This window comes from Takifugu flavidus, chromosome 3 (assembly GCF_003711565.1).
Source record: "Takifugu flavidus isolate HTHZ2018 chromosome 3, ASM371156v2, whole genome shotgun sequence".
In the NCBI taxonomy this organism is placed as follows: domain Eukaryota; kingdom Metazoa; phylum Chordata; class Actinopteri; order Tetraodontiformes; family Tetraodontidae; genus Takifugu; species Takifugu flavidus.
The window spans coordinates 1,150,947-1,174,112 of record NC_079522.1 but is presented as its reverse complement, the minus strand read 5'-3'; the positions used below and the strand labels follow the sequence as shown (position 1 = coordinate 1,174,112).

At 52.2% G+C, this 23,166-nt stretch overlaps 1 protein-coding gene across 1 annotated transcript in view; it reads left to right on the top strand.

The window, feature by feature from the left end:
- si:ch73-335l21.1 (insulin receptor substrate 1-B) overlaps positions 1–21,934 on the top strand; it is a 28,971-nt gene extending 7,037 nt beyond the window's left edge. Inside the window, exons 2-4 of the mRNA XM_057026487.1 lie at positions 1,704–2,005; positions 2,261–5,432; positions 19,866–21,934. Coding sequence (XP_056882467.1) covers positions 1,704–2,005; positions 2,261–5,432; positions 19,866–19,873 — 3,482 coding nt within the window. The 3' untranslated portion in view covers positions 19,874–21,934. The remainder of the gene's footprint in view (positions 1–1,703; positions 2,006–2,260; positions 5,433–19,865) is intronic.
- Positions 21,935–23,166: the final 1,232 nt, after the last annotated feature.

Below are 23,166 nucleotides of genomic sequence, written 5' to 3'. Positions count from 1 at the left end.
TCCCCCACTGAGGACGCACGATCACGTGCGCTGTTGTCTGGCTGGGCTCCAGTCGTCGCTTTAAGCGGGAAACCATTGAATTCGCCCGTCCAGATGTCGTGTCAATCCTCAAATACACCAGATGCGAGTGTTTTAATAAAGCAGGTGCACAAGATCCTCCACGAGTGCACAAAGAGCTTCCTGTTGCTCTGAGAGGAACAGGTGAACCTCATCCGTGGGGGGGTGTGTGGGGGGGGGGGGTTCTGCAGACGTGACGCTGATTAATTACGTGTTGCAGATTGCACGTTTTCATGCTCGGACACACGTAACCTGGCAATTTGAGGCGGGCTCTAAAGCCTCTCCAGGCGGCGATGGCTTCGTAATACCGCAGTTAGCGGCGTGTTTTTATGTTGTTTTTTTTAGTCGGGCTAAATAACACAGCGCCATGATGCTGCCACACGCTGCGCTGAGATTTTTATCAGTTTTTTTCAAGTCGCACTGGATGGAAAAACACACCAAGGGCCCTAAATGTTGTTGCTAGCTGCTAAGAGCCGGATAACAACAGCTCTCACTCGCGTCCCCTTCCGCCCCGTAGCTCACCCCTTTAAACAGACTGTTGGTCGGGTGCCACCATCTCGCCGGTGGTGCCTCGGCTTGTGACCTCCGGACATGCAAGTCGCAACAGAGGAACAGGCTCATCTTCAAATATTTGTGTAAAAGAGGCTTTGGAAAAGTGGTACTTGAGTGGAAAACAGTTTTGTTTAAGGATTTCAGGGTGGTTCTATTTAACCAATAATTGAATCCACCCTGAAATGATGAGTCACGCCATTGTGCTCCTAAAACCGTGCAGATGTGTGGTCCCTTGCGGCTGGAAGTGAAGGAGTTCAGAGGTAAGTCTGTGCTACGGAGGCCGTGTGGATAACGGCCGCGGCGGGTTCGTATAAACCCCAGGTCGTTCTTTGGGCTGATGAGCACATTTCCTGCTCCAGACCTGTGAACAATTCAGTGGCTTAAAACACTAAACAAGGGGTCAGATGCTGCGGTTAAGTGAGTCCTTTGCCTTTTGTGTTGTCTCTGCCAGCTCACACAGAGCTTTCTCTTCTGCTTTTCCTCACCTCCCTAATTCCCCCCCCCCCCCTCAATGCAGAACACCTAACACAAAGGATGAATGAAGTCCCTGTCCTCCCACTAACAGACACTGGGGTTTTATTAGTTTCAAGAACCACTCAATTGTCAATAGAGCAGCTTTCCAGGAGAGTTTCGGAGGCTTTCACGTATGAAGAACATTCCCTTCTGAGGGAAATGGGAACGCTTTCCGCAACAGTTGCATTTTTTTTGTCATTGTCATCGATTTGGAGCGCTGCTTTAGTTGTCAACAGCCTCACTTTTCCGCAGTGGTGGATTCGCTGGTGTGCGTCAGAGGTGTCCTGGCGTCGGTGATGAATGGGCTCCCAGGTATGAGGTCACGGAGCCTGCAGGTACCGAGAGCCGCTCTCAAGCTAACGATGCATGCAGATCTCTCTCAAGAATCTGCAAAATGCTCGATATCAGCAGAACTCGCGCTGTAAAGATGTTTACCACCCGCTCACTTGTAAATAGTGGTTGCCCCACCTGACGTTTGCTGATGTTTCAAGGTCGTATCGGTACTTTGCTGTGTCAGTGCCTCTCCATAAACACTCCTACGTAATATACCTGAATTACCTTTGATTTCTGTCTCTCTGCAGGTAAGAACCCCACCGAGGGCGGAGCTTTGGGAGACTATGGAGTGCCAAACCCCGGACCCGCGTTTAAAGAGGTCTGGCAGGTGAAGGTTTGGCCCAAAGGTCTGGGTCAAGCCAAGAATTTGGTGGGGGTCTACCGCCTCTGCCTGACCGAGAAGACCGTCAACTTTGTGAAACTCAACTCCGATGCCGCAGCCGTGGTGCTCCAGCTAATGAACGTCCGCCGCTGTGGGCATTCAGAAAACTTCTTCTTTGTGGAGGTCGGGCGCTCTGCTGTGACAGGCCCGGGCGAGTTCTGGATGCAGGTGAGCCTATAATCTACATTCCCCTTTATGGGGGGGGAGTCGCACCCGCCTGTCTCAAATATACATTAAGTGGCCTGTAATCATCAAAATGCCTACCGATGAAAAGTAGGAGTGAAATTAAAGGTTAGCGGAGACACCGGCGTGTTTCTTAAAATCTTTTTGTTAAATCTGTCAAACATATATCACACGGATCGACGCAACTCGCAATATAAGACGCCAAGAGTTGCCGTGTTTAGTTTTGATGCTCTGTTTTAGGTGGATGATTCAGTGGTGGCCCAGAACATGCACGAAACGTTGCTAGAAGCTATGAAGGCCCTGAGTGAGGAGTTCCGCCAACGCAGCAAGTCTCAGTCGAATTCAGGCCCCGGGGGAGGGGCCACAGCTTCTAACCCCATCAGCGTCCCCTCGCGCCGCCATCACCCAAACCCTCCTCCCAGCCAGGTGGGATTCACGCGTCGACCTCGGACCGAGCCTCCCGGAGGAGCGAACGGCAGCGTGGGGGTCAGCAGTGCCAGTGCCTCCCCAACGCCGCGACATAGCTTCCCGAGATCCCGCACCGCCAGCGATGGGGCAAAAGTTGAAGAAGGCATGATCGGGACCACACCGCTACAAGGACCGTGCTCCAGCCCATCGTCCAACGGGGCCTGTTCCACGACCCCAATTCTCAGGTCAAAGTCGGCTCGTTCGGCGCCTACGACGACTACGAAAACGCCTCTTGGTCTGATGCGGTCTATTTCCACCCCGGCACCCTCACCGGCCCCGAGCCTGTCTTCCAGCTCTGGCCACGGCTCAGAGTTCGGTGGCATAACATCCTCTGCTACAAGTGGTCCCTCTGGAGCCTACAGCCGCATTCCATCCCATCATACATCAATTTCAGGCTCACCCAGTGACTATGGTTCCTCTGATGAATACGGCTCGAGTCCTGGGGACCACACGCTCCTCCCCTCCCCAAGCCTTCCTGGAAGCTCTGTTGGTAGCATGAGCAGCCAGTCCCTTGGTGAAGAGGGAGCCAACTATATCCTGATGGGACAGCGTAGGAATAGCATCGAAGGGGGTGTCAGCAATCACGGGGCATCGCCAGCACCGGCTACGCCGACGTACGGCTCCCACCCCCAGAGCAGGAGAATGGTACGCCGCTCCTCCAGCCGCGAATCTGAAGCTGAGCGTAGGTTGCTGAGCAAACGGGCCTCGTTACCTCCGATGGCACTCGAGAGGTTGGCCCCGCGTCAGCGTAGAGCCGAGGAGCCCGCTGACGAAGATTCGGCTGATTATGCCATCATGTCCAGGAACACCAGCCATGAGTCTTTTACGTCCGCCGCCTCCTCCTCACAGAGGGAATGCCCCCTGAGCACCGGCTCAGGGGGCGCGGGAGGGGGGTACTTCGATGTGGCGGGTGAATTGAAAGCCGACGCCACTGGAGTTCCAGGCGGCGGTGGAGATTTAGGCGTGGACAATGGCTACATGTCAATGCTGCCCGGAGTTACTCAGAGTCCGGTGTCCTTGGCCCAGTCATTGGCCGTCTCTGTTCCAGACTCTGATTCCAAACCTGCTGACGATTACATGGCCATGACCCCGAACAACAGCGTGTCCCCTCCGCAGCAGATCCGACCCCCACTAACCTCCGATGGCTACATGATAATGTCCCCCAACAGCAGCTGCTCCCCAGACCAGCGGGCGAGCCTCTCTGGAGGGGCCTGGGTGGGCAGCGGCAGTGCCGATAGCCGAGCGGGGAGCGACTATATGAATATGTCTCCAATCAGCGCCCGTTCCGTTAATGGCAGCCCCCCGCCCCCCGAGCACACTAGTCATTCAGAGACCAATTCTCAGCAACAAGCCCCCAAGATGGTTTATTCTTATTATTCTCTTCCTCGGTCTTACAAGCACAACCCCACGACCGGACATTTTGACGACGGTCCCGGTCGAGGCAGAAGGCACAACGGGAGTTTTAGCAGGGGGATGGGGGGCGGTCGCTCTATGAGCGTGCATCAGGAGCAACAAGTTACGGTTACTTCAATGGTTGGGCGACACCTCTCATTCTCCTCCTCGTCTTATTCGTCCAGCTCGGCCAGCAGCGAGAGCCTGGGAGAAAACGAGGCAGGGGGAGGTACCGTACCTGGGGGAACTCCGTCCAAAGATGCTAGTAAGCCCCAGCAAAGGCGGGGATCCGGAGGATTGTCAAAGCAAAGTAACCACAGTAAAACAAGACCAGTGAGTCTGTTTGTTGATGTATCTAAGGCTAACACCCTGCCGAGGGTTCGTGAGAATCCCCTACCCCCCGAGCCCAAGAGCCCTGGGGAATATGTAAGCATTGAGTTTAAGGGGGAGAAGTGGAGTCAGGCGGGTGTAGGCGGAGGGTGCAGCAGGGGTCTTAGGCACGGGCTATCATTTCCTCATAGCTCAGGCAGCAAACATTCCCAACACAGGCCAACTTCTTGCTTGGGAAATCTTATGCCTCTTTCCCGTAGCCCTTCTGCCCCCATCACCCCCCCAGCTGTCTCTGAGTATGTCAACATGGACTTGGGTCCTTCTCCTTCCCCTTCACCTGTTTCTCACAATCCACTAGTTTTCCCCGCTTTCCATACCCCTCCCACGCCCCCAACTCTTGCTCATGCCCCCAAAGCCCATGAAGAGGCAACTTCCGGCCTTGGCGAGGAAGGGGCCCCAATGGCCGAGCCCCCACTTAGGAAAATCAAAGAAAATGTCCCTTCGGTGACCGAGTCTGAATCCCCGCCATCTTCTGGAGACTACACCGAGATGGCCTTCAGCATGAACACGGACCCCGTCCCGAGGTCGTCCTCAAGCGTGTCCCCCAAGGCCCCTTCTCCCACCAGGACTGATCCTTCTGCTCCAACACTGTCTCGGGGTCTGGACTTCCCCCTACCCAAATCCGGTCCTAATCCGGACCACGGAGCAAAAGTCATTCGAGCCGATCCCCAAGGGAGAAGAAGACACTGTTCGGAAACCTTTCTCGCCGCACCTTCGAGCTCCGCCTCCAGCACTACGTCCTCGTCCACCGTGTCCCTCTTTCCAGAACACACCCAACCCGTGTCCCGCCGACTGGGCTTTGAAAGCATGCTGTGGGGGAATGGTGCTGTGACTGATAACCCCCCCCAGTTCACCCTCCCCGGGCAGCAGCCCTCGCCTGCCAACACCCAGACACCTTCTACTGAGCAGGGCCTCAACTACATAGACTTGGATTTGGCCAGCAAGGAATGCCCCCACTTGGACCTGGATGGATCCGCGGGTTTGCAGGCCGCCTCACGCCTGTTCTCCGTGCTGGGCGGAGGCCCTGTGGTCGGAGGGCTGAGCGGGGCCGTAGGGAGCAGCAGCAGCAGCAGCAGCTCCAGCCTCAACACTTACGCCAGCATCGACTTCTACAAATCGGAGGAGCTGCGGACGCATCAGAACGGCAACAAGGAGGGAAAAGGTAAGAGCGGCGGTTGCTGTTCCTCTGCATCGGTGCTCAGATGGACCCTCTCCTGACCTCAGATTAGAGGCTACAACCTTCCTCCTCTTATATATCCAACTATATAATCTCCCATTCACAGTTATGATAAATCATAAACAGATTTCCACATCTGGAGTGGAACCCTAAAGGCAAGTGTGTTGCCAAAAAGAAAAAAACCAGTCCTTTTTTTTCCCGCGGTCACAAACATCTCACAGCGGTGCTACTTTTAGCAAAGGAAACCATTCAGACTCGCCGTTGAAGCCTCACGTTTAAAAAAACCCCTCCAACAACTTGTTCCACTGTAAAACTGGTGTTTGTAGACGAAAGCCCCGGAGGTTGATCCCTCCATTACTTCCAGATTTTAAGCTTTTTATTCATGTTTCCGGAGACATTCCACTTTATAAAGGGGAGTTTACAAGCGCTGGACAGCGGTTGCCAGGTTTGTAGTTCTGCCTGTAAAATGGTTATGAATTGAATTCTTTTCCCTTTAACGGGGTTAAATACCCTTTTCACACGTGGCCATCCGCAGGTTTGCCGGAGCTGCAGCGTCTATTCGGGAGGCTCGGGGGTCAACGGGGGCGTGCGCTGGATTCAGATTGTATTTACATTTCTTCCCCGGCTGTGTGGGCCAATTTTGTGTCCGCGGTGGAACGCCGCTTCCAAACAATGCCTCAATTAGGTCACTATGAGACATTTCATCACAGAGGGACTCTGTGAGCCACCGTTTGGACGAGAGCAGCCTGTCGGGCTTAGAAGGGGGGGGGGGGTTATACATCAGTAAAACACCCTGTCGCTTCTCATGCCGATCCCTGTCTGCGACCTCCACAGGACGTGTATAGCTCATTGTTTCGGACCTGGACCGAACATGTCGTAGCCGCGGCGCCGGGCTCCGGGCGAGCGCCGCCAGGCTCAGCGGTCGGCTTTCATACATTCCACACGTGGACACGAAGCCTGAATACATACGTCGCCGTGTTGGTTTTACGAGAAAACAGAGGCCGGGTTGTCGGGCGCGCGCAGGCCGCCGCAGCGGGAGCACATGGGCCGCGGCTCCTGAGTATGTCAGCGGGGCGGCGTGGGGGGGAATGTTACACATTGGCTGTGAATGTTGAGATGGGGGCCAGTGTTTCGCTCACACAGCTCTCAAATGCCTCTGTACAGTGTTCCCCCTCCTTTCATCCCTCCATCCCGCCTCCCCTCCTTTCCTCCTCCAATAAATGATCCTTTTGTTTGAGTGTTTTCGCCGCGGTGGGCCCGCGGACCTCAGCAGCGCCAAACCCCCAAGACCGGCCGACTCTCCCCAAACTCTTTTCTCTTGCAGTTGGTAATTTGGGGGCTTTCTGCCCACCATTCCCCCCCCTTCGTTTCTCGCCTTCTCGCCGAGTTTCCTCCGTTTTGAACTCGACTAATTGTCTTTTTCGCCGTCTTTAACGTCCGATAGATTTTTCAAATTCCCTCCCTCCCTCTTTTGTCCACCACGCGCAACATTTCTCAGCCAACCTCTTCCTCTTTGCTGATTACACATCTCGCCGTTTTTACAGAGGCGCCCAAAATAGATGCCTGTACGGCAACACGAAGAACGCCATTTGTGCCGGCGGGCGGCGCCCGAAAGGAGAAAGTGCAGAGTCCCCGACAGCCAGTCAGGCGTAAACGGAACCGTTCAGAAGCGATTCATTATCTTGTCTTTGTGGCTGCTGCTGCTTTTTTGAGAGTTCTGATCCGATCTGTAATTACAGGGATTCCCCCCCCCCCCACGGTTTGTGTAGGAAGAGAGCGTCTTGGGGCCGGAGGGCTGAAACCGAACAGCCGTATCGGGTCGTGTGCCAGCAACCGTCCGACCCGAGACTGCTTATGTAATATTTAAAAATATCTTCATGAATTAGATAATAGCGGGGCGAGCAGTTTCCCTCAGAATAACATCTTTTTTTAATATCTGAAGCCGCGGTTTCTCGGCTCGCGGTGAATATTTTAAGTGTCTTGACGCAGAAAACGCGTCTGCGTTGGTGTTTAACGAGCGCTCAGGTTCAGCCAAAGTGTGAGCGCCAGTAATTGTGAGTGTGTGTGTGGAGCAAGTGCGGCCTTCGGGATCGGGCGAAATGTTCCTTTTACGAAGCGTCCGGGGGTTTTTTCAGGATAAATCCTTAATTAATATTAGATCCGCGGCAGCTTCCTGTGTCTCCTCCAGGAAAACCACGTGAGAAACTTTTATTATCCGGGCTTCCAGCTGTCCCCAAACTTTCTTCCTTTAACATCTGGAGTCCAACCAGCGTGTCGGGCCCAAAATAACCTGCAGCCTGTTAAAATTCCTCCGTTTGACCGGCGGAAATTTGGATTCAATCTGGAGGTGCGTTCAAGTCCTTAGTTTCTGTTTTGCTTCCGTTAATTTCCTAATCACACGAACATTGTTGTTGTTTACAGCGCGGGGGGGGGGGTTACATTTGTTTACTGCCGTCTAATTGGGGGGGGGCATGCGTAGCTGATCAATTGGCTCAGCCTTTACTGATGTCATGTCCTGTGTCTGAAGCTGCTGTTTTCCAGGTGGATTTTTGGAAGTTTTGGAAAGTTTTGGGCCAGGAAAAAGTGCGCACTTTCATTTAATTTTTCAGAAATTTCTGCAAATCGTCTGTGTTGGAATTTAAAAAACGGCGTCAATAAAAATGACACAAGGCGCTTCGCCGTAGCGCCTCGGCCCAGTTGGCGCTCAGGCGGCACATTCGCGCCTCGTCCTGAGCCTCCTGCGGGCCAGGAGGAGGTAAACACGGATTAACAGCGGAACGTTCTGGAATCACATGCAGCCGGTTTGTGATGCAGGTCTTATCAAGGCGCACAGATGTTCTCGCCCCGGCGATGACGGCAATCGTGCCCGTATTATTGGCTAATAAATGCAATAAATGATAACGCCGGAGCAAAATTCACATTCTGTTCCTGTCAACAAAGAGCGTTTGAGATTTGGAGCTGGAATAAGTGGCATTTCTGCACCAGCCCTCCGTGCACGTCGCTCCTCTCGCTGTGTAATCCGGGGCAGTAGTAGTGTTATGTAAAGCGCCAACACGTGGCGGGGACTCGACCCCCCCCGTGGGGGTGAGGCTCCAGGCCCGCGCATGTGCCTGCACTCCCAGGTTTATCCGTTGTCCTCGCCGCTACGCTTCGCCTCGGCGCGGTGGCACAACGTGGACGAGGGAAACGCAACCGCGTGTCTCAGTAATTTCAGTTCCTTTTTTTTTTTTTGTTCCCCCCTTTCGAGGGGTTAAAATTTCAAATGTAGAGCAGCCAGCTGGGCCGTGCATCCGGAGGCATTTTATGGTTACATAATCCCTAACGCGGTCGCAGCCTTGCGTTTATGTGCATAACAAAGTCCTCCAATAGCCGGTTCGCAGCAGCTGATTCGCCGCCAGCGGGAGACGCACGCCAATCCGCGGCTACGCTAGCGCAGCGAGTGGCCTGGCGCCGTCCCTCCTCAAACGTGCTCGGCCACCTCAGGTGATTTCTTCGGGACCTCGGTGTGGCTTTTCTCTCCGGATTCCGTTCGTGGACGCTTAAGGGCTGACGGGTTTTCGCCGTTGACCTCGCCGACCCTGGCGATGAGGTCATCTCCCTGCGCCCACAGCGCTGCAGCTCTCACCGACACACGCGAAACGCGACGCTAGCACATTCTTTAAACTCTGTGGGTGTATTGTATGTCCAGACAAAAAAAAAAGGAAAAACGCTACATGACAGATGCTAGCTACGCAAACCGCCGTGTCTTTTTTCAGCCCGCCGCGTCCCAGGAAATTCATAAATACGTGGGAGCAAATGGAACCCTGCCGTCTGTTTCATGTGGGCTTTAAAAATAGAGGACTGTCTGTGCAGGCCTGGCAGCGGCACCACGGACCTCTTTGTGGACACATCAAGGGCTACATTGAGAAACGGGCTAACAGGACCTGGAAAACAGATGCTAGCCGCTAGCCTTTTTTCAAGGTTTCCCCCGCTACTGGTTTTTGGCTCAAGCCTTCAGTTCATCTCTAAATGGCTGTTTGGATAAGCAGAAAGGCGCTTAATCGTTTGCCTTTGATAGGAGCCGGTGAGCGGCTGCGCCTCCGCGGGCGTGTTCGGTCAGGTGAAGGAAGCGAGCCCGGTTTGAGCGTTTCACAGCTTGTCGGATGTGAAAACACCGGCGGCCCGTTGATGTTATCAGAGGACGAAGTCTAGTGCGGCGGATTTACGCTCCGTTGCAGAAGTCAACAGGTGAATTCATCTGTGTGGAATGTAAAACCATTCACTTCAGTTCTTTTCTCTCCCCCCTGTTTGTGAATTTAAAACCCGACCCACGTCAATCAGAGCGCTCCGGTCCTGGGACTTCAGGACTTCCAGAGCGGACCAACGTCAGGACTCGCCCGGCCTTGATCGCACTGCGTGGTTTTACAACGGGGAAATTTTCAGACGCTGGGGCAGATTGTTGACCCGGCGTGTTTGCCTTCGGTGCTGTTTGCCTCGTTTCAGCTGATATCAAAAGGCTTTTTCATAAGGACTCAAACAGTGGAGCTCGAAGGACAATCGGGTCCGGACGCACAGGGAGACTATAAAAAACGCACCTTTCAGCTCCTCGGAGCGGCCCACTCGACCTCGATAAAGGGCGTCTTGAAATGCTTCAGTTTACTGACCCCTCCTCAACCCCCCCCCAACCCCTCCCCCATGGGGACTCGGTTGGACTGTTCCAGGATCACTACACCACTAATAAACCGGTTCTATTTGATCCAGCTCCCGCCCCCCCCCCCCCCCGCCACCTCGGTTTTGGTTCGGACCAAAATAGCTGAATGTGTCCAGGAAGCGGCGCGATTATGGGCTGTTATTTTGAGGAGATAACAGAGTAAATGAAAAGCGCACGTCACGTGCCCGTTTCCCTGGCGATGGCCGTTGAATTAAACTCTGACGTCTTATCTGCCTTGTGTCTCCTTTTTGACGCGCCGCCTTCGCCCACCTGTCTCTGTTTTCAGTCGCACCGTCTTCCCACGACCTTGACCGGACCACGCCGTCGCGTCCCCCCCTCCCGAGGCGCTCGCCTGGGTTTGATATTGTCGGGAAACTGCGTGGTTGTGACGTTTGACGGCGAGGTCAAGGCGGGAGAAACGCGTCACGGGTGCTTTCAGTCCTGGCATCGTCCACAGTGGACGTGTTTGGTGACAAGGTAGCGCGTGGCTAAAGATAACGTGCTAACGGCGTTTTCTTCGTAGAAATGCATTTATTTGCTGGTTTGATACTCAAGCCCCCGGGGGGGTTAGCAAAGAAGCCCACGTTACTTTCAGAGCTTAGGGGGGCGTTTTTAGACGGCGAGCTGGTGACGTCACGATTGCACGCCGGGAATCACTAACGAGACGTGTCAGAAGCTGTCGTACGAGGTTTATTTTTTCGCCCCACAAATCCCCTCTGCTGCCCCGCGTCTGTCTAAGCGCCTTGCTCGAGGGCTTTGCGTCCAAGCGCTCTTCAGCTGGTGTGTGTTGCTGGTGCGTTGCCCGACCCAGCCAACGGTAATTAGGTAGTAAAACCTCGGCTAATGGCTCAGTCATGTTTTGACTCGGCGGTGCCTCATTCCCATGCATGAGGCGCTCACATCCAAGAGTCCGGTGGCGGCGGAATGAATTGTCCTGGCAGCTCGGCCGGTCAAAGAGGCGCCGCCGGGCAGACGAAATATGTGTGTGTCGTGGAGCTGAGCCATTGGACCTGTCGAAGGAAGCCCACCTGGGCATGTTTTCGGATAAACGCCCGCTTACGCGGGTTAGAATCCCGAGTGTCGCGGCAGCTTTGCTCCGAAATAGAAAAACCTGAGGCGGCTCAGCCGAGATGATCACCTCCAAGAAAGACGGGATCAGCCAAAAGCTCCTCAACTCACGGCGCCGGTGACCTTCGCCGGCGCCACCACAGACGCAGAGACGCGCACGCCGCCCGCCTCGTTTGTCCAAGCTCAGTCGCTAATGCGGCATTAAACAAAGCACTTTCCCCTCCTCTTCCTCTCTTTTCTCTTTTATCCCCCCCCCAGCTGCTTTGAATGAAGGAATGAATGAAAGTAGAGTGGGTTTTGGTGGACGACAAGTGCGTCACGCCACAGGTGTGCCGGCGAGGAAAGGGGGCGGGTTTGTGGGGGGGGGTCCAAGCCGACAGGTTTTCTCGGCCCCGGCTTGGCTGGAATGAATGATTTATTTCTTTTTTCCGCGTTGATTGTGGCTCTTATTGACTCCTTTTGTCACATGCGCTTAGCAAAGAAGATTGACGCTTTTGTTCGTCCCTCAAAGAAGCGAAGACTTCGTAAATGTGTTTTTTTTTTTGCGCACGTTAAAGAAAAATGTTATAATTGAGTGTGTAAACAGTGCCGGGTGGCTGTTGTATGCTAGCGGCAGGTTTCAATGGGAATTTTATTTGCAATGCAGGCGTGCGTGACCCTCCGGAGGTTAGCGTGCGGACGGAAAGGCCTCTTTTCTTCGTGAGAGAGAGATCTTTGTCGCTCGTATTTACAAACGATTTGTTTTGTCCGTCATACGCGGCCTCATTGTTGCTCAATAGAATGAAGCTACGTTTGGTGCTCGCAACGATCAACACTTTCTTTCTTTTAACCTGACGGAACAAAGCGATTCCTTCAGTCTGAAGATAGGAAACGCCGGCAGATTTATTTATTTTCCCTTTAGGTGCCTCGTAAATCGCCTGTATGGCATGTTGAGTGTTTGTATCGGCTGTTAGCGCCACGGCTTGGGTAACCCCTGGGTGTACTAGCTTGGCCGCGGGCCCGCCTCCCGTACGAGCCCCATCCTGGACACACAGTGCCGATTGTCTGCTGCGGTATGGGATGTATCCCGGGCCCGGACAGCTTTGAGCGCTGTGTGAAAGAGCGGAGGAGCCTCCCACCAGCTCTCCAGGGTTACCGAGGCCACAGCAGGAGGAGGGAGTGTTTCCCTCTTTTCACACACTCTCCTCCTTATTTGTCCACTTCGCCCCCTCCCTCCTTCCTCGCTCTTCGAGGAAAAGTTTTGAGCTTTTCTTTTTTTCTTTCTCACTATCCCTGGCTCTTGTCCTCCTATATAAATCCTGCCCCAGTTGACTGGGTTCCACAGGGTGTTTTTTTTTCTCTCTCTCTCTCTCCCTCCGGGGCCTCGGCGTCACCCGGCTGCCGCTTGTCTAACCGGGTCTGTCTGTAAAGAGCTTAGCGCCCATGGGCGTAGGGGAGCATTAAGCTGATTACTGTCTGCTAACGAGCCACTTCTCGCAGAGCGGGAGGCGAGCACTTCTGCCATGTTTGTTTGAATGGCGCGTTTGCGGGTGTGTACACACACACACGTGTGTGCCGGTTGGATCAGGTGGATCAGGTGGAAGGGTCAGAGTTGATCCCGGGGTCAGTCAAAAGTGCTGAAGGTGACAGCAAGTTGAGAACCCAGTTTAAGGCTCCTGCTGAGGAGGTCAAGTTATTCTCAGAGGAGCTGCCGTCTAATCCTCGTTTTCCCAGCAAGACCTGCTCTGACCAGACAGTTTGATTTAAGCTCTTTTAGGCCGGACAGCTGGTGGTGAACGAGAGGCTAAATAGCATTGGTTGGGTCGGTTTAGAGATTTATTTTAGCTCATTTTACCGTGATTTTGAGAATTGATCACGTTACGACTTGGACTGGAAGTTAGTAGCACGGTAGTGGGCTAAACAGAGCAAAAGAGTAGGAAGCTAAAATCTGGAAATGCTAATATCCAAACAGTAGAAATGCGGAAATGATTTAAATAAATGAAAAATAATCTGGAACGAAGTAGCTCTCATTTAGTCGTGCTCAGGATCAGCATTAGCATCTTTGCTACAAAAGCAATCATACATGCTAATAACCCCCAGTCCCAGTAAGTTTTTGCTTTGACTGTTTACTGTCAACACCTTTCTCGCTAATGCTAAAGTCAACAACTTTATTGCTCCGCTTAAACAATTAGAACAGAGCTTCGTCGCTAACAACGCTAAAGGTTTATTCATTTAGCTGCAAGTGGAAGTAGCTTTTACGGCTGGAAGTAAAACCAGGAAAGTTTGTTGCAGATGTTCACAATTGCCTGAAATGAAGGTCGAAGGTCAAAGGTTTTGAGTTTACAACCGTCATAACTTACTGGGTTTGTTTTTTTTTTAATTTTCTTTTGAAAACGTTGAAGAAATAAGCGGAAACCTGAATGTTTTTATTTGTAGTTTTAGCTCTTTCTGTAGCATTTGACATCTGTAAGGAATGAAGAGCCGTTTCACGTTGGAGAGCAGATCTGAGGAGCGGTGGGGCCGTCTTTGACTTCATATGGATTGCTCAACTCCAGCTGCCTGGAGGGGAACTATAGGCAACACACACACACACACACACACACACACTGCAGTTACCTAATCCTGGCGTATCGACCGGGGACCACGCTCTCTGCAGCTCTGCTCGATGTGATCAGGAAGCCAAATTGTCCAGGAGTCAAGAATTTGATTTCAGACGAGCAAAAGAACATTTTCCAGTCCCGCCGCGCCGGCCGGACAACAAAAACATAGATTCTCCTTCCGCCTAAATGAGGGTAAGAACAAACAGCCCCCCCATCCCCGGCGCACCTTATGTAACCCATCAGAGCAGATCGAATGAAGGAGCGTGTTTGCTCACCGCTGCCATTATTGGCCCCAGAACGGTCGTTAACCTTTAGAGCGCCGTCTCACCTTCGCGTCAGCGCCACAACCAGCCAGGGGGGAGCTAACAGCTTCTGGCTCCATCCAGGGTCTAACGCTAAAGTACACGCGCTCTGGTCCTTAAGTGGTTTTCTGATGGCCGCGGGTGTTCTACCCTGTGAGCCATCCAAGATTGATTCGCAGATTAGCATCAATCTGCTCTTCTTCTTCTGTTTTTTTTAAAAACCGTTAGCAACCACCCCTTTCCCAGCCTCAAAGAGAGGAGGACAGACGGCGAACAAACGGGGATTGCGTGTCGCCCGTTTCAATGACCATTAAGGAAACTGTTTGTATTCATGCCGCCGGTTTCGTTAAGCGCACGTCCCGTGACGGCGTCGGAGGTGTGAATATGGAGCGCCGCTTTTTCCAAAACAGCACACGCGTCGGCGTGCGAGGAAACGTGAACGGTTACAGACCTCCGTCTGTAAGATGACATCATGGGCTTGTCCGGCTTCCGCCGTCTCCTCACCGTCTGGCTGCTCCACTTAAATAAATGCTCGGTTCTTAATGGTTTGTGGTGTGCTGAGTCATGCCTGGCACCCGCAAACCAGTAGGATGGACGTCACTTTAGCAGCCGCGCGGTCGGTTTGGCTGTTTTTGCTATTTTTGCGGGCTAATATCGGTGTTAGCCAGGATATTTTGCTCGTTAAACGGGGTATTTCAGTAGACGGTGGCGAGCTTTTGGGCACCGCGCGGCGCTAAGCGGAACCGAGCCAAGCTAAAGTTGAGCTAAAAGAACAAATTACGCAGCAGTCGACCTGTCTTCGTGCTCCAGGCCTCTTTTTACAAACTCCGACGGGCTTTCATTTACTCGGCAGAACAAACTCGGGCTGACCCGTGTGCGCCAAAACCGGCGGGAATCGCACAAAGACTGCAGCCCCTGTTTAAATAACGGTCGGCCAAGCGCCCCTAACGTGCAGTTAGCTTTATTTCTGTTTTGCTCTGTAATGTAAAGACTCGGGAGGTTGATGTGGGCACTTTCAGGTTTAATTTTAGCGTGTTTACATCCACATGGGTTTACTGGCACATGTGGCCACGCAGCCCTGTCATTGCGCTGCTGTACTCAAAAAAAACATTCGCTCCGACTGAGAAACCGTCTCGCAGGAGTTGGTGCGACCCAGAAGCGTCTGGCCGTCTGCCGGCGACAGTACGCACCTACGCACGCATCAAACATGCTTATATAAAACCGCACATGTTGGACCTAAACATAGCGTCGCTGAAGTGAATAGAGTAACCTGAGACGCAGCTTCTGGGGGCGTTAGCGCTGCTGTGGTATGAAGGGGCTATTAATAATTACGCACTTTATCTCTGCGACTCTGCTTAGTGTTATGAAACATGGCAGACGGGAGGCGCGGCCCAGACGTTCCCCCAACACGCGTTTTAAAGGATTTCTTTCTTTTTGTCAACAGAAGGTGCCAGAAAATCGGATTCTGGTTGATCTTCGGGCTAATTATGCAAAACATTAAGCGTAATTAGCCCGTGTTGTGTTGCGCTAACATGGTTCGAGCGTAAGACGCGCGTTAGCCCTCCTGCGCGTTTGATCCCTCTACTGTTGACGCGTTTTCCACCGAGATTTGGACGCTAATGCGGTCTCTCTTGTTGTCAGCGGTTGCCGGGAGATGAGGAAATTGGCAGGCCACCCGCTTTTCTTTTTTTCCGTGATAGCGAGCGGCGCCAACAATAACACCGCCTGGAAACGCTGGGAGGAAACGCTGTGTGCTTTAAACACGTCTGGACGTGGGCGAGGTGGATGCGGGTGACAGAATTAGAGACCCGACACCGGGGTTACAGCCGGGGTCACCGCGGGCCAGCGCAGCAAACCCACCGCCAAGCAGCCCCGGAACATTTCTGTCGCGGGTATTTTAGTTTGTGCGCTCGAGCTACAGTATATTTACGCTATATTTAAGTTTTTCGAGTCCTCAACAAACATCCCTTTGTTGTGCAGCTTCTTTTAAACTTTCATCACATCACAATTTGCATTTACAACGAGCTGTTTGAATTTCTGTTGGCAGCAGCATCAAGTCGCGTCTTACTGCTATGATGCTAACTGTAGCGTTGATATTAGACTCGATATTTACCCCCGAAAGCAGTGAGATGGCTCGTTGTTCCATGATCCGGCCTTCCTTGTTGCCATTTTTGCTCCCAAAAATCAAGCCCTTATTGCCTCGTCGTTGTAGTATTAGCATTAGCATTGGCAACATGGTATTTAAGGGTTTGATTTAGAGCGACACGCTGATTAAACTCACCGTATCACATCCCCGGGATGGTTGTAACCCAACCGTTGGAACGGCACCTGAATGCCTCTTTAAGAGGGCGCAACAAATTCTCGTGTTTCATTTCATCAATGCGCATCCACGAGCTGGCCAGAGCCACCGGCATTCTGGGAAAAGCAGAAACCCCCACTGACAAGTGTGTCAAGTGTGTGTGTGTGTGTGTGTGTTGTGTGTGTGTGTGTGTGTGTGCTGGCGATTCACACTGTCAAAAAGCTGCTGAACTGGTGGAACAACACCAACAACACACTGATGGAGATAAACTGGTGGACTGAGTCAGCAGCCGGAGTGTGTGTGTGTGTGTGTGGTGTGTGTGTGTGTGTGTGTGTGTGTGTGTGTGTGTGTGTGTGTGTGTTGTGACAGAGAGTGAATGAGATAACACTCTGAACATTTCATTTCTGCTGGCGTCACTCCTGGGCCTCCCGTCCGGGGACACAGCGTCCCAACGCCGTGTTTCAGGACGCCGGCCCGGCTTCTGTTACACAGGCGCCGCCGCGCCACCATCGGTATATTTAAACCCACTAAAGGTTTGAGATATCTGCTCCTGCGGCGTAAATCCGCGGCTGTCGGACCCTGAATCGACCTAATTTGGCTCTAATTTCTGCGCGATGAGGCCTGGCAGAACCTTCGGAGATGCTTTATGGGTTTACGGCCACTATAAAACTAATCGGTAACTTATCTGCAGCCGTTCAGAAGTAGATCAAGATTCAACTACAGGTCACCTGCACCCTGTAGACTGTCATAAAATATTAAAACAACCAAAAAAAAAAGGGTGATACAGGATTGCGTCTGCCTGAAAGCTACTAGACGACATGGTGGCCTCATTAGCTGGCTAATTTAGCCACGGGAGCTTTTGGAAGGTGACGCATGCTTCAACTTCCTGTTTGTTCTCAGTTTTGTTCCTGGGACTGAAGGAAGTGAGCCTGTCGCGGACCTTGGCTGAGTTATTCCTGAAAACGTTAAGAAACGGGGGATTTTTAGGGGTAGATTAGCATTATTGCCTGGAACAGCCAACGTGGTCGACTCTCGTCAGTCTCCTTCTGTCCCCGAACATTCCTGCCGAAACGCACCCGCTCGGCCAAAACAAGGCCTTCCAGTCAACGCCTATACCCCCCCCCCCCACACACACACACACACACACACATTTCTGGTTGTGTTTGCTTGTCGTCTGATTGACAGCAGCAGAGGTGCGAGTACACGCCGCTTATCTGTCGGCAGCCCGCGGAGCAGGTTGCGCCGCTGTAGCACGTGGAAATGTACAGCGCGACATAAAGGCGGACTGTGCTGCGTTCAGAGCCGCAACAGAAGCAAAAACGTTTCGTCTCGGGGAATGCGGCGCTTTCCGGGACGTTACGCAATCCCGCCCAGTCGAGTGTTGCAAGACGCTTAATTTGAGGGGATTTGGCGCCAAACGCTCGTCTTGATTTTAGCCGTTTTTATCAGGAAAAACTCAAATTATCGAGCAAGGTCCGATTCCAGCTGCTTTAATGGACCTTTTCCAGTTCGCCGATTACATCACGCTTGATAAATGAGTTAGCTATTGACCGAGTGGGCGGGTGCCAGGCGGCGAAAGGTGAGCTGACGCAGCAGGAAGTGCAGCTGCACCTTTGATTTGCAGATCAAAGCTCGGACGGTGCACAAAGCCCCTCCTCCAGATGTGGTCCCCTCTCATTTAAGATGAATCTCAACGGAATGTGAGCAGGTTCGACGTGGTTGGTTCTTTACGTTGGGCCGCACGATCCGTTTTATCGAAGTCCCGTTCACGAATCGTTCTCCAGCTTCCGCCGAGGACTCGCGGCTCCTTTCGCAGATGTTTTTTTCGATCCTTCCGGTTTGCTGTGGAACTGGGTCGCGGCAACCCGCCGTGAACCCGGCCGACTGCAGCTGCCATGAATAAGCAATCATCGAACTGAGTGAACCGCCGTTCGAAGCCGGCGTGACACCCGCTGGGTGGGGCTCCGCGGGCCGAGCAGGTCGTCGGGTGCGAGCGTTCACAGAGGCGCCGGCGTCTGAGCATCCCGGCGAAGTTGAGCCGACCCGGGAGCCGCGGCGCTGCGGCCGCCAGCGTCGGATCCCTGAATCTGGGTGGAATCAGACGCAACGATGGCGCTTTAACGTCGCTCCGCTCTTCAGGTCAAAGGTCGGGAGGAAGTCAGCGTCCCACCTGAACCCGTAGTTGGAAGAGGAAGACGCACATTTGCGACTCGATCTTGAGGAGACGAGATCAGTGCGACACCTTCAGACCCGTCGGGACGTTTTAACGCTCTTTATGTCGGCAGCACATTTATGCCCCCCCCCCCCCCCCCCAAACGTGCCCCTCATAAGAAACGTGCACCTGGATTTCCTTCACTAGGATAATTTATTGAACTTCTAATTCATGTTTGTACGATTGTTTCAGTCCTTCCTGAATCATGTTTTTATGCCCCCCCCCCCCAGGGCGCCGCTTTAATGCTATTGTGTTTGGGACGGGTCCAGAATCTCACACACTGTAATCTTAAATGAAGGCGCAGCCAAACGAACCAGGTCGAGGCTCCGCCCACTTTTCCGTGCTTTTCCGGGGAGGCGGGAAAATAACAGAGGCGGCGATCAAACGGTCGGGGAAGCTTTCAATTTCCACCGTCTCTCCGCTGAGACGTCCCGAAGACCCAGACTCCTCTAATTACCAGCTGCTACTGGCCAGACACCGTCTGGGGGGGGGCGACAGCCTCGACGACCCTCTCAATTCAAACAGTCGGGGGGGGGGTCACTCTCGTGGCCGCGGTCATCCTCGCTGACGTGGACTCGCTCGCAGATGGAGGGAAGATGTGAGGAAATGAAGGATCAATAGACAAACCGCCGGTGTGTGTGTGTGTGTGTGTGTGTGTGTGTGTGGGGGGGGGGGGGGTCTTATAAAAGTGGGATCGTCTCCCATCAGGGTGTCATTTCCTGTGTTTGCGCCGGGGAAAAGTCGTCATTAAGTGTCTCTAATTCAGGACTCGGCAGGTTTCGGCTCCACGTTTCCAGCCGGGGTCAAGGGTCAAAGGTCACGTTGAGAAATGCACCATTGTCTCTGCTAACTGGAACGATCGATTCGTGGCCCTAAAGATTTTTCCCCTTTACAATCGTGGCCTTTATGCTCGCCCCCCCCCCGACGTCAGCAGGTTCCTGCGACCAGCGGCCCCGGCGTCATGTGACCCGGCCCCGGAATCACTACCGTGTCTGCATTCCTGCTAATCCCGTCAATTGTGCGAGCGGTTCTCCTTCCCTCGGCCCTTTTTTTTCCCTTCTTTTTTGCTTTGTTATTGTTTAGCTTTGCGCGATTTGGGGTCGCCATGCGCGCAGGCTGATAAACGGTGACATCACGCGTCGTAATTAACGCGATAAGAGCGAGTCGGCGCGTAGACGTGTCATAATATTTATTTCTTCGCCCTCTATCTGCCGGGTTGTTTATCCTGTGTGTAACCAAACCGTTTCCTCTTGCTTTCTGTCTTGCAGAGTGCTGATGTCAGCGCGGCGTCGCCGGGAAACCATCGGGCGCGACCGCGCGGCAGCCAATCCGGCGGAGAGCTGGGATTGGACACGCCCCCGTGAAGCACTTTGATGTATAATGTACATTTTTCTTTGTTCTTTGCTTTCATCTTGTGGGGACGTGTGCCAAATAATGTCGTTAAAACAAAAACGAGCTGCTCTCCTGACTCGCGTGGGAGCCAATCGAATTCAAAGGTACAAAAAGTTTTTTGTTTTTTTTTAAATGTCTGATGATTACAGATACAAAAGTGGATATTTGGTGTATTATAAAATGAATATAATTATATATCAGTTGAAAAAGTGCCTCACTTTCAGATTGTAGCTATTTTACAAAGAGCTTTGAGACTTTAGGGTTTTTTTTGTGCTTTTTAAGGAAATAAAGCAGCAGAAGACGTAAATCAGGCGTTTGCTTTTGCTGCGTTCTCGTCGTGTTGCCCGAATACGTCATATTTATTGTCGGCGGCTCTTTGGCCATAAATTTTGGAACCGTTGAATATTTGAATATTCAAAATTCGGATCCAGATGTTCGATCAATGCGACACAAATGCAGCATTTTCGCAACCGCTGATTGACGGCGGTGATGCTAGAAACTAGCCGGCCTTCTTGTCTACTGTGAGAAATGTTAGCGCGGCTACTGTTAGCACTCTTCTCGTCATAACTCGTGCTGGTTTTACCGTGGAAATTGTTTTTCTTCATTTTAAGAGAGCCATAAAGTATTAAACACACAGTTGAAACAAAAAAAGGGCACTTGTAGCTGCTAGTTTAATAGCTAGCTAGGCCAGATTAAAATATTAGCCTGGTGCATAAATTCAGCTTCCTGCTGACTGCAGCTAAGGACAGGACCCCTGACATGGAGCCAAGCAATCCCATTAGTGCTATTAGTGGCAGACATTTACGTCCCACTTGATCCCCTTCATCTCAGGATGCTAAATATCTTACGGTACATACAGTAGAGGATAGAGACCCTATCAATAGCCTTGCTAATGCTAGCTTTGCAGCAGTCAGCTTACTGTCTTTGCAACAATAACCTTTTGTACGCATTAAAGGGGATCTCTTGTGTTTTTACGTAATGTTGTCTTGCCTCATTTTCATTCTGTTGGTTAGCATCTAGCAGGAGGAATCCCTAAGTCCCAGATCCGAGCAAACAACCGCCATTGCTAATGAGAAGAAGATTTGTGGTGCTTGGCGACTCTGCTGCCGTTAAGGGCCACCAAAATTGGATTCCAGGTCCCTTCAGTGTGCTGAAATAGAATTTTAAGCCTTTTTTCCCCCCATCAGGGTAACATAAAATTACAGTACGCTAAATGCTTGGCTCTCCTATGCATCAGCACACAAGTGCCTGTCTGTCCTTTTCAGTGTTTCCGTCTTCACCCCGATTCAGCAGCTAGCACTAACAGGGCTCCTCTAAAAGATCTAAAAAAACAAACAAACTCAAGTCTATTTTTGTGTATATTTTTTTTTGTCTTGACTGTACAGAACTTGTGAATGAAATCGTTTATCTGTATTACGGAGGAGCCACCGGGCGGCTCGGACGATTTGTGCCAAATCCTCCGTCAGCACCTCGAGAAACAACCTCTGGGCCTCAAGTCTTTTGTTTGTCTTTTGAGGATCTCTTAGACGTGGGACGGAGAGAGGACTGCGACATTTCTCCGCCCGCGGTCTGCTCATGTGGGCGGAGCAAAGGCCGTACGCTTTAACCTTCGGGTTTGCCGATGACATTGACCAGAGGATTATCAAAGGAAAAAGGACACGTGCATCCATCCACTCCTGGTTCCCCCGCGTGTTCGTAGAAGTCTGCTCCTGGTCACATGACTGTCAGACGGGCTCGGGCAGCATTGGTCTGGAGGAGCTGGACCCGGCCCCAGATTCAGCCCAGAAAGTGCGGATTGTGATGTCTCCTAGAGACGTTCTCATGATGTTTTCAACACGCTTTGAAGGTACTTTTAGTTTACGAAAGGCTTCTGTTATCGTGACACCGATGGCTTCTTTCATTGTGAGCTCATTTGGAGATGTTCATAAAAGGTGCATGAAAGTGCTGCCGCTGTCCCTCGTTTTTTTTTCCCCCGTTTCTGCATAAACCAGCGGAACGTCTTCACGGAACATCTGCACGGGCGCGTCCTCGCGTCACCCGCAAAAGCTCTTCAGCTGGGCGCCCGCCGCCACTCCCGATGATGAGATCAGTGCTGCTCAGAGCTGGCGGGCGGCCACCGGGTTTAATCGCACATCTTGCTGGCGACGTGAACAAAGTGGCGTTCGAGACCGCCCTCTCGCTGACGCACCCTGCCGAGCGGGCGCGCGGGTCAATCTGATCATCATGTGGCTGCCGTTGCATTATTAACGCAAGCTAACTCGGTAACCTGTTGGAATATGCAGAGCCTCACCTGAAAAGGTCCAGTTCACCCCCCCCCTCCCCAAAGGACAACCCATTGATAATTCATAAAAGAAGATTAGAACCAAAACAGATGCTGTAGCAACATAAACTGCTCGAGAGAACCAGCTCACCCCGGCCCACCCGAGAAAGCTCCTCTTTTACCAACGTGGAAGGACACGCTTCGTAGCATTAGCATGCTAATCAGTGTGTTTTGACTCGCTTAGCATTGACAAATTTATACAAATACTGACACGGGTCCCCCTCCGCTGCACCACGTCTCTACAGTCGCCTCAAATAGTAACTACCAACTAGCTAACCTGAGTTTAAACGAACCCAGCGGGTTACAACAGCCACCAGGAGGCAGTAAAACCATCCGAGACAGGCTAGGGCTCCCTGTTCGGTACACACGAGCTTAGCTAAACAGCAGCAGCCATTAGCAGCAGTTTTATTTGGGTGTATTTGTCACAAATCAACGCTTCTACTGTGCACAATCTGTGTAGCTACATGATGTTAGCTGTACAGGAAGTCTTTGGTGCTGTATAACTTCCTCTTTAGTGCTCAGGACAGGAAGTTCCCTGGCTACTCGATGCGGAAAATGGCCTTCGCTCCCACAGCCGATGTGGGAATGTTGATGTAGGCGGAATTCCGTAGCGCCAAAGTGCTTCCTTTCCCTCACACGTATCCATGGGATGTCAGCAACAGCTCTGACATATTGTTACTTTCCAGATTTAAATTTCATGGCGCTTTAAAGGTGCGGTCCACCATTCTTTCAGGCAAGTGGCACGTTAGCGTGCAACCTCCCGTATTGGCTCCGTGCGTACGCGCCGGTTTACTTTTGCATCGAACGCTCGAACGTTATCTTGCATTTTAGCCGCATGAAAGCGGAGGAAATGAAAC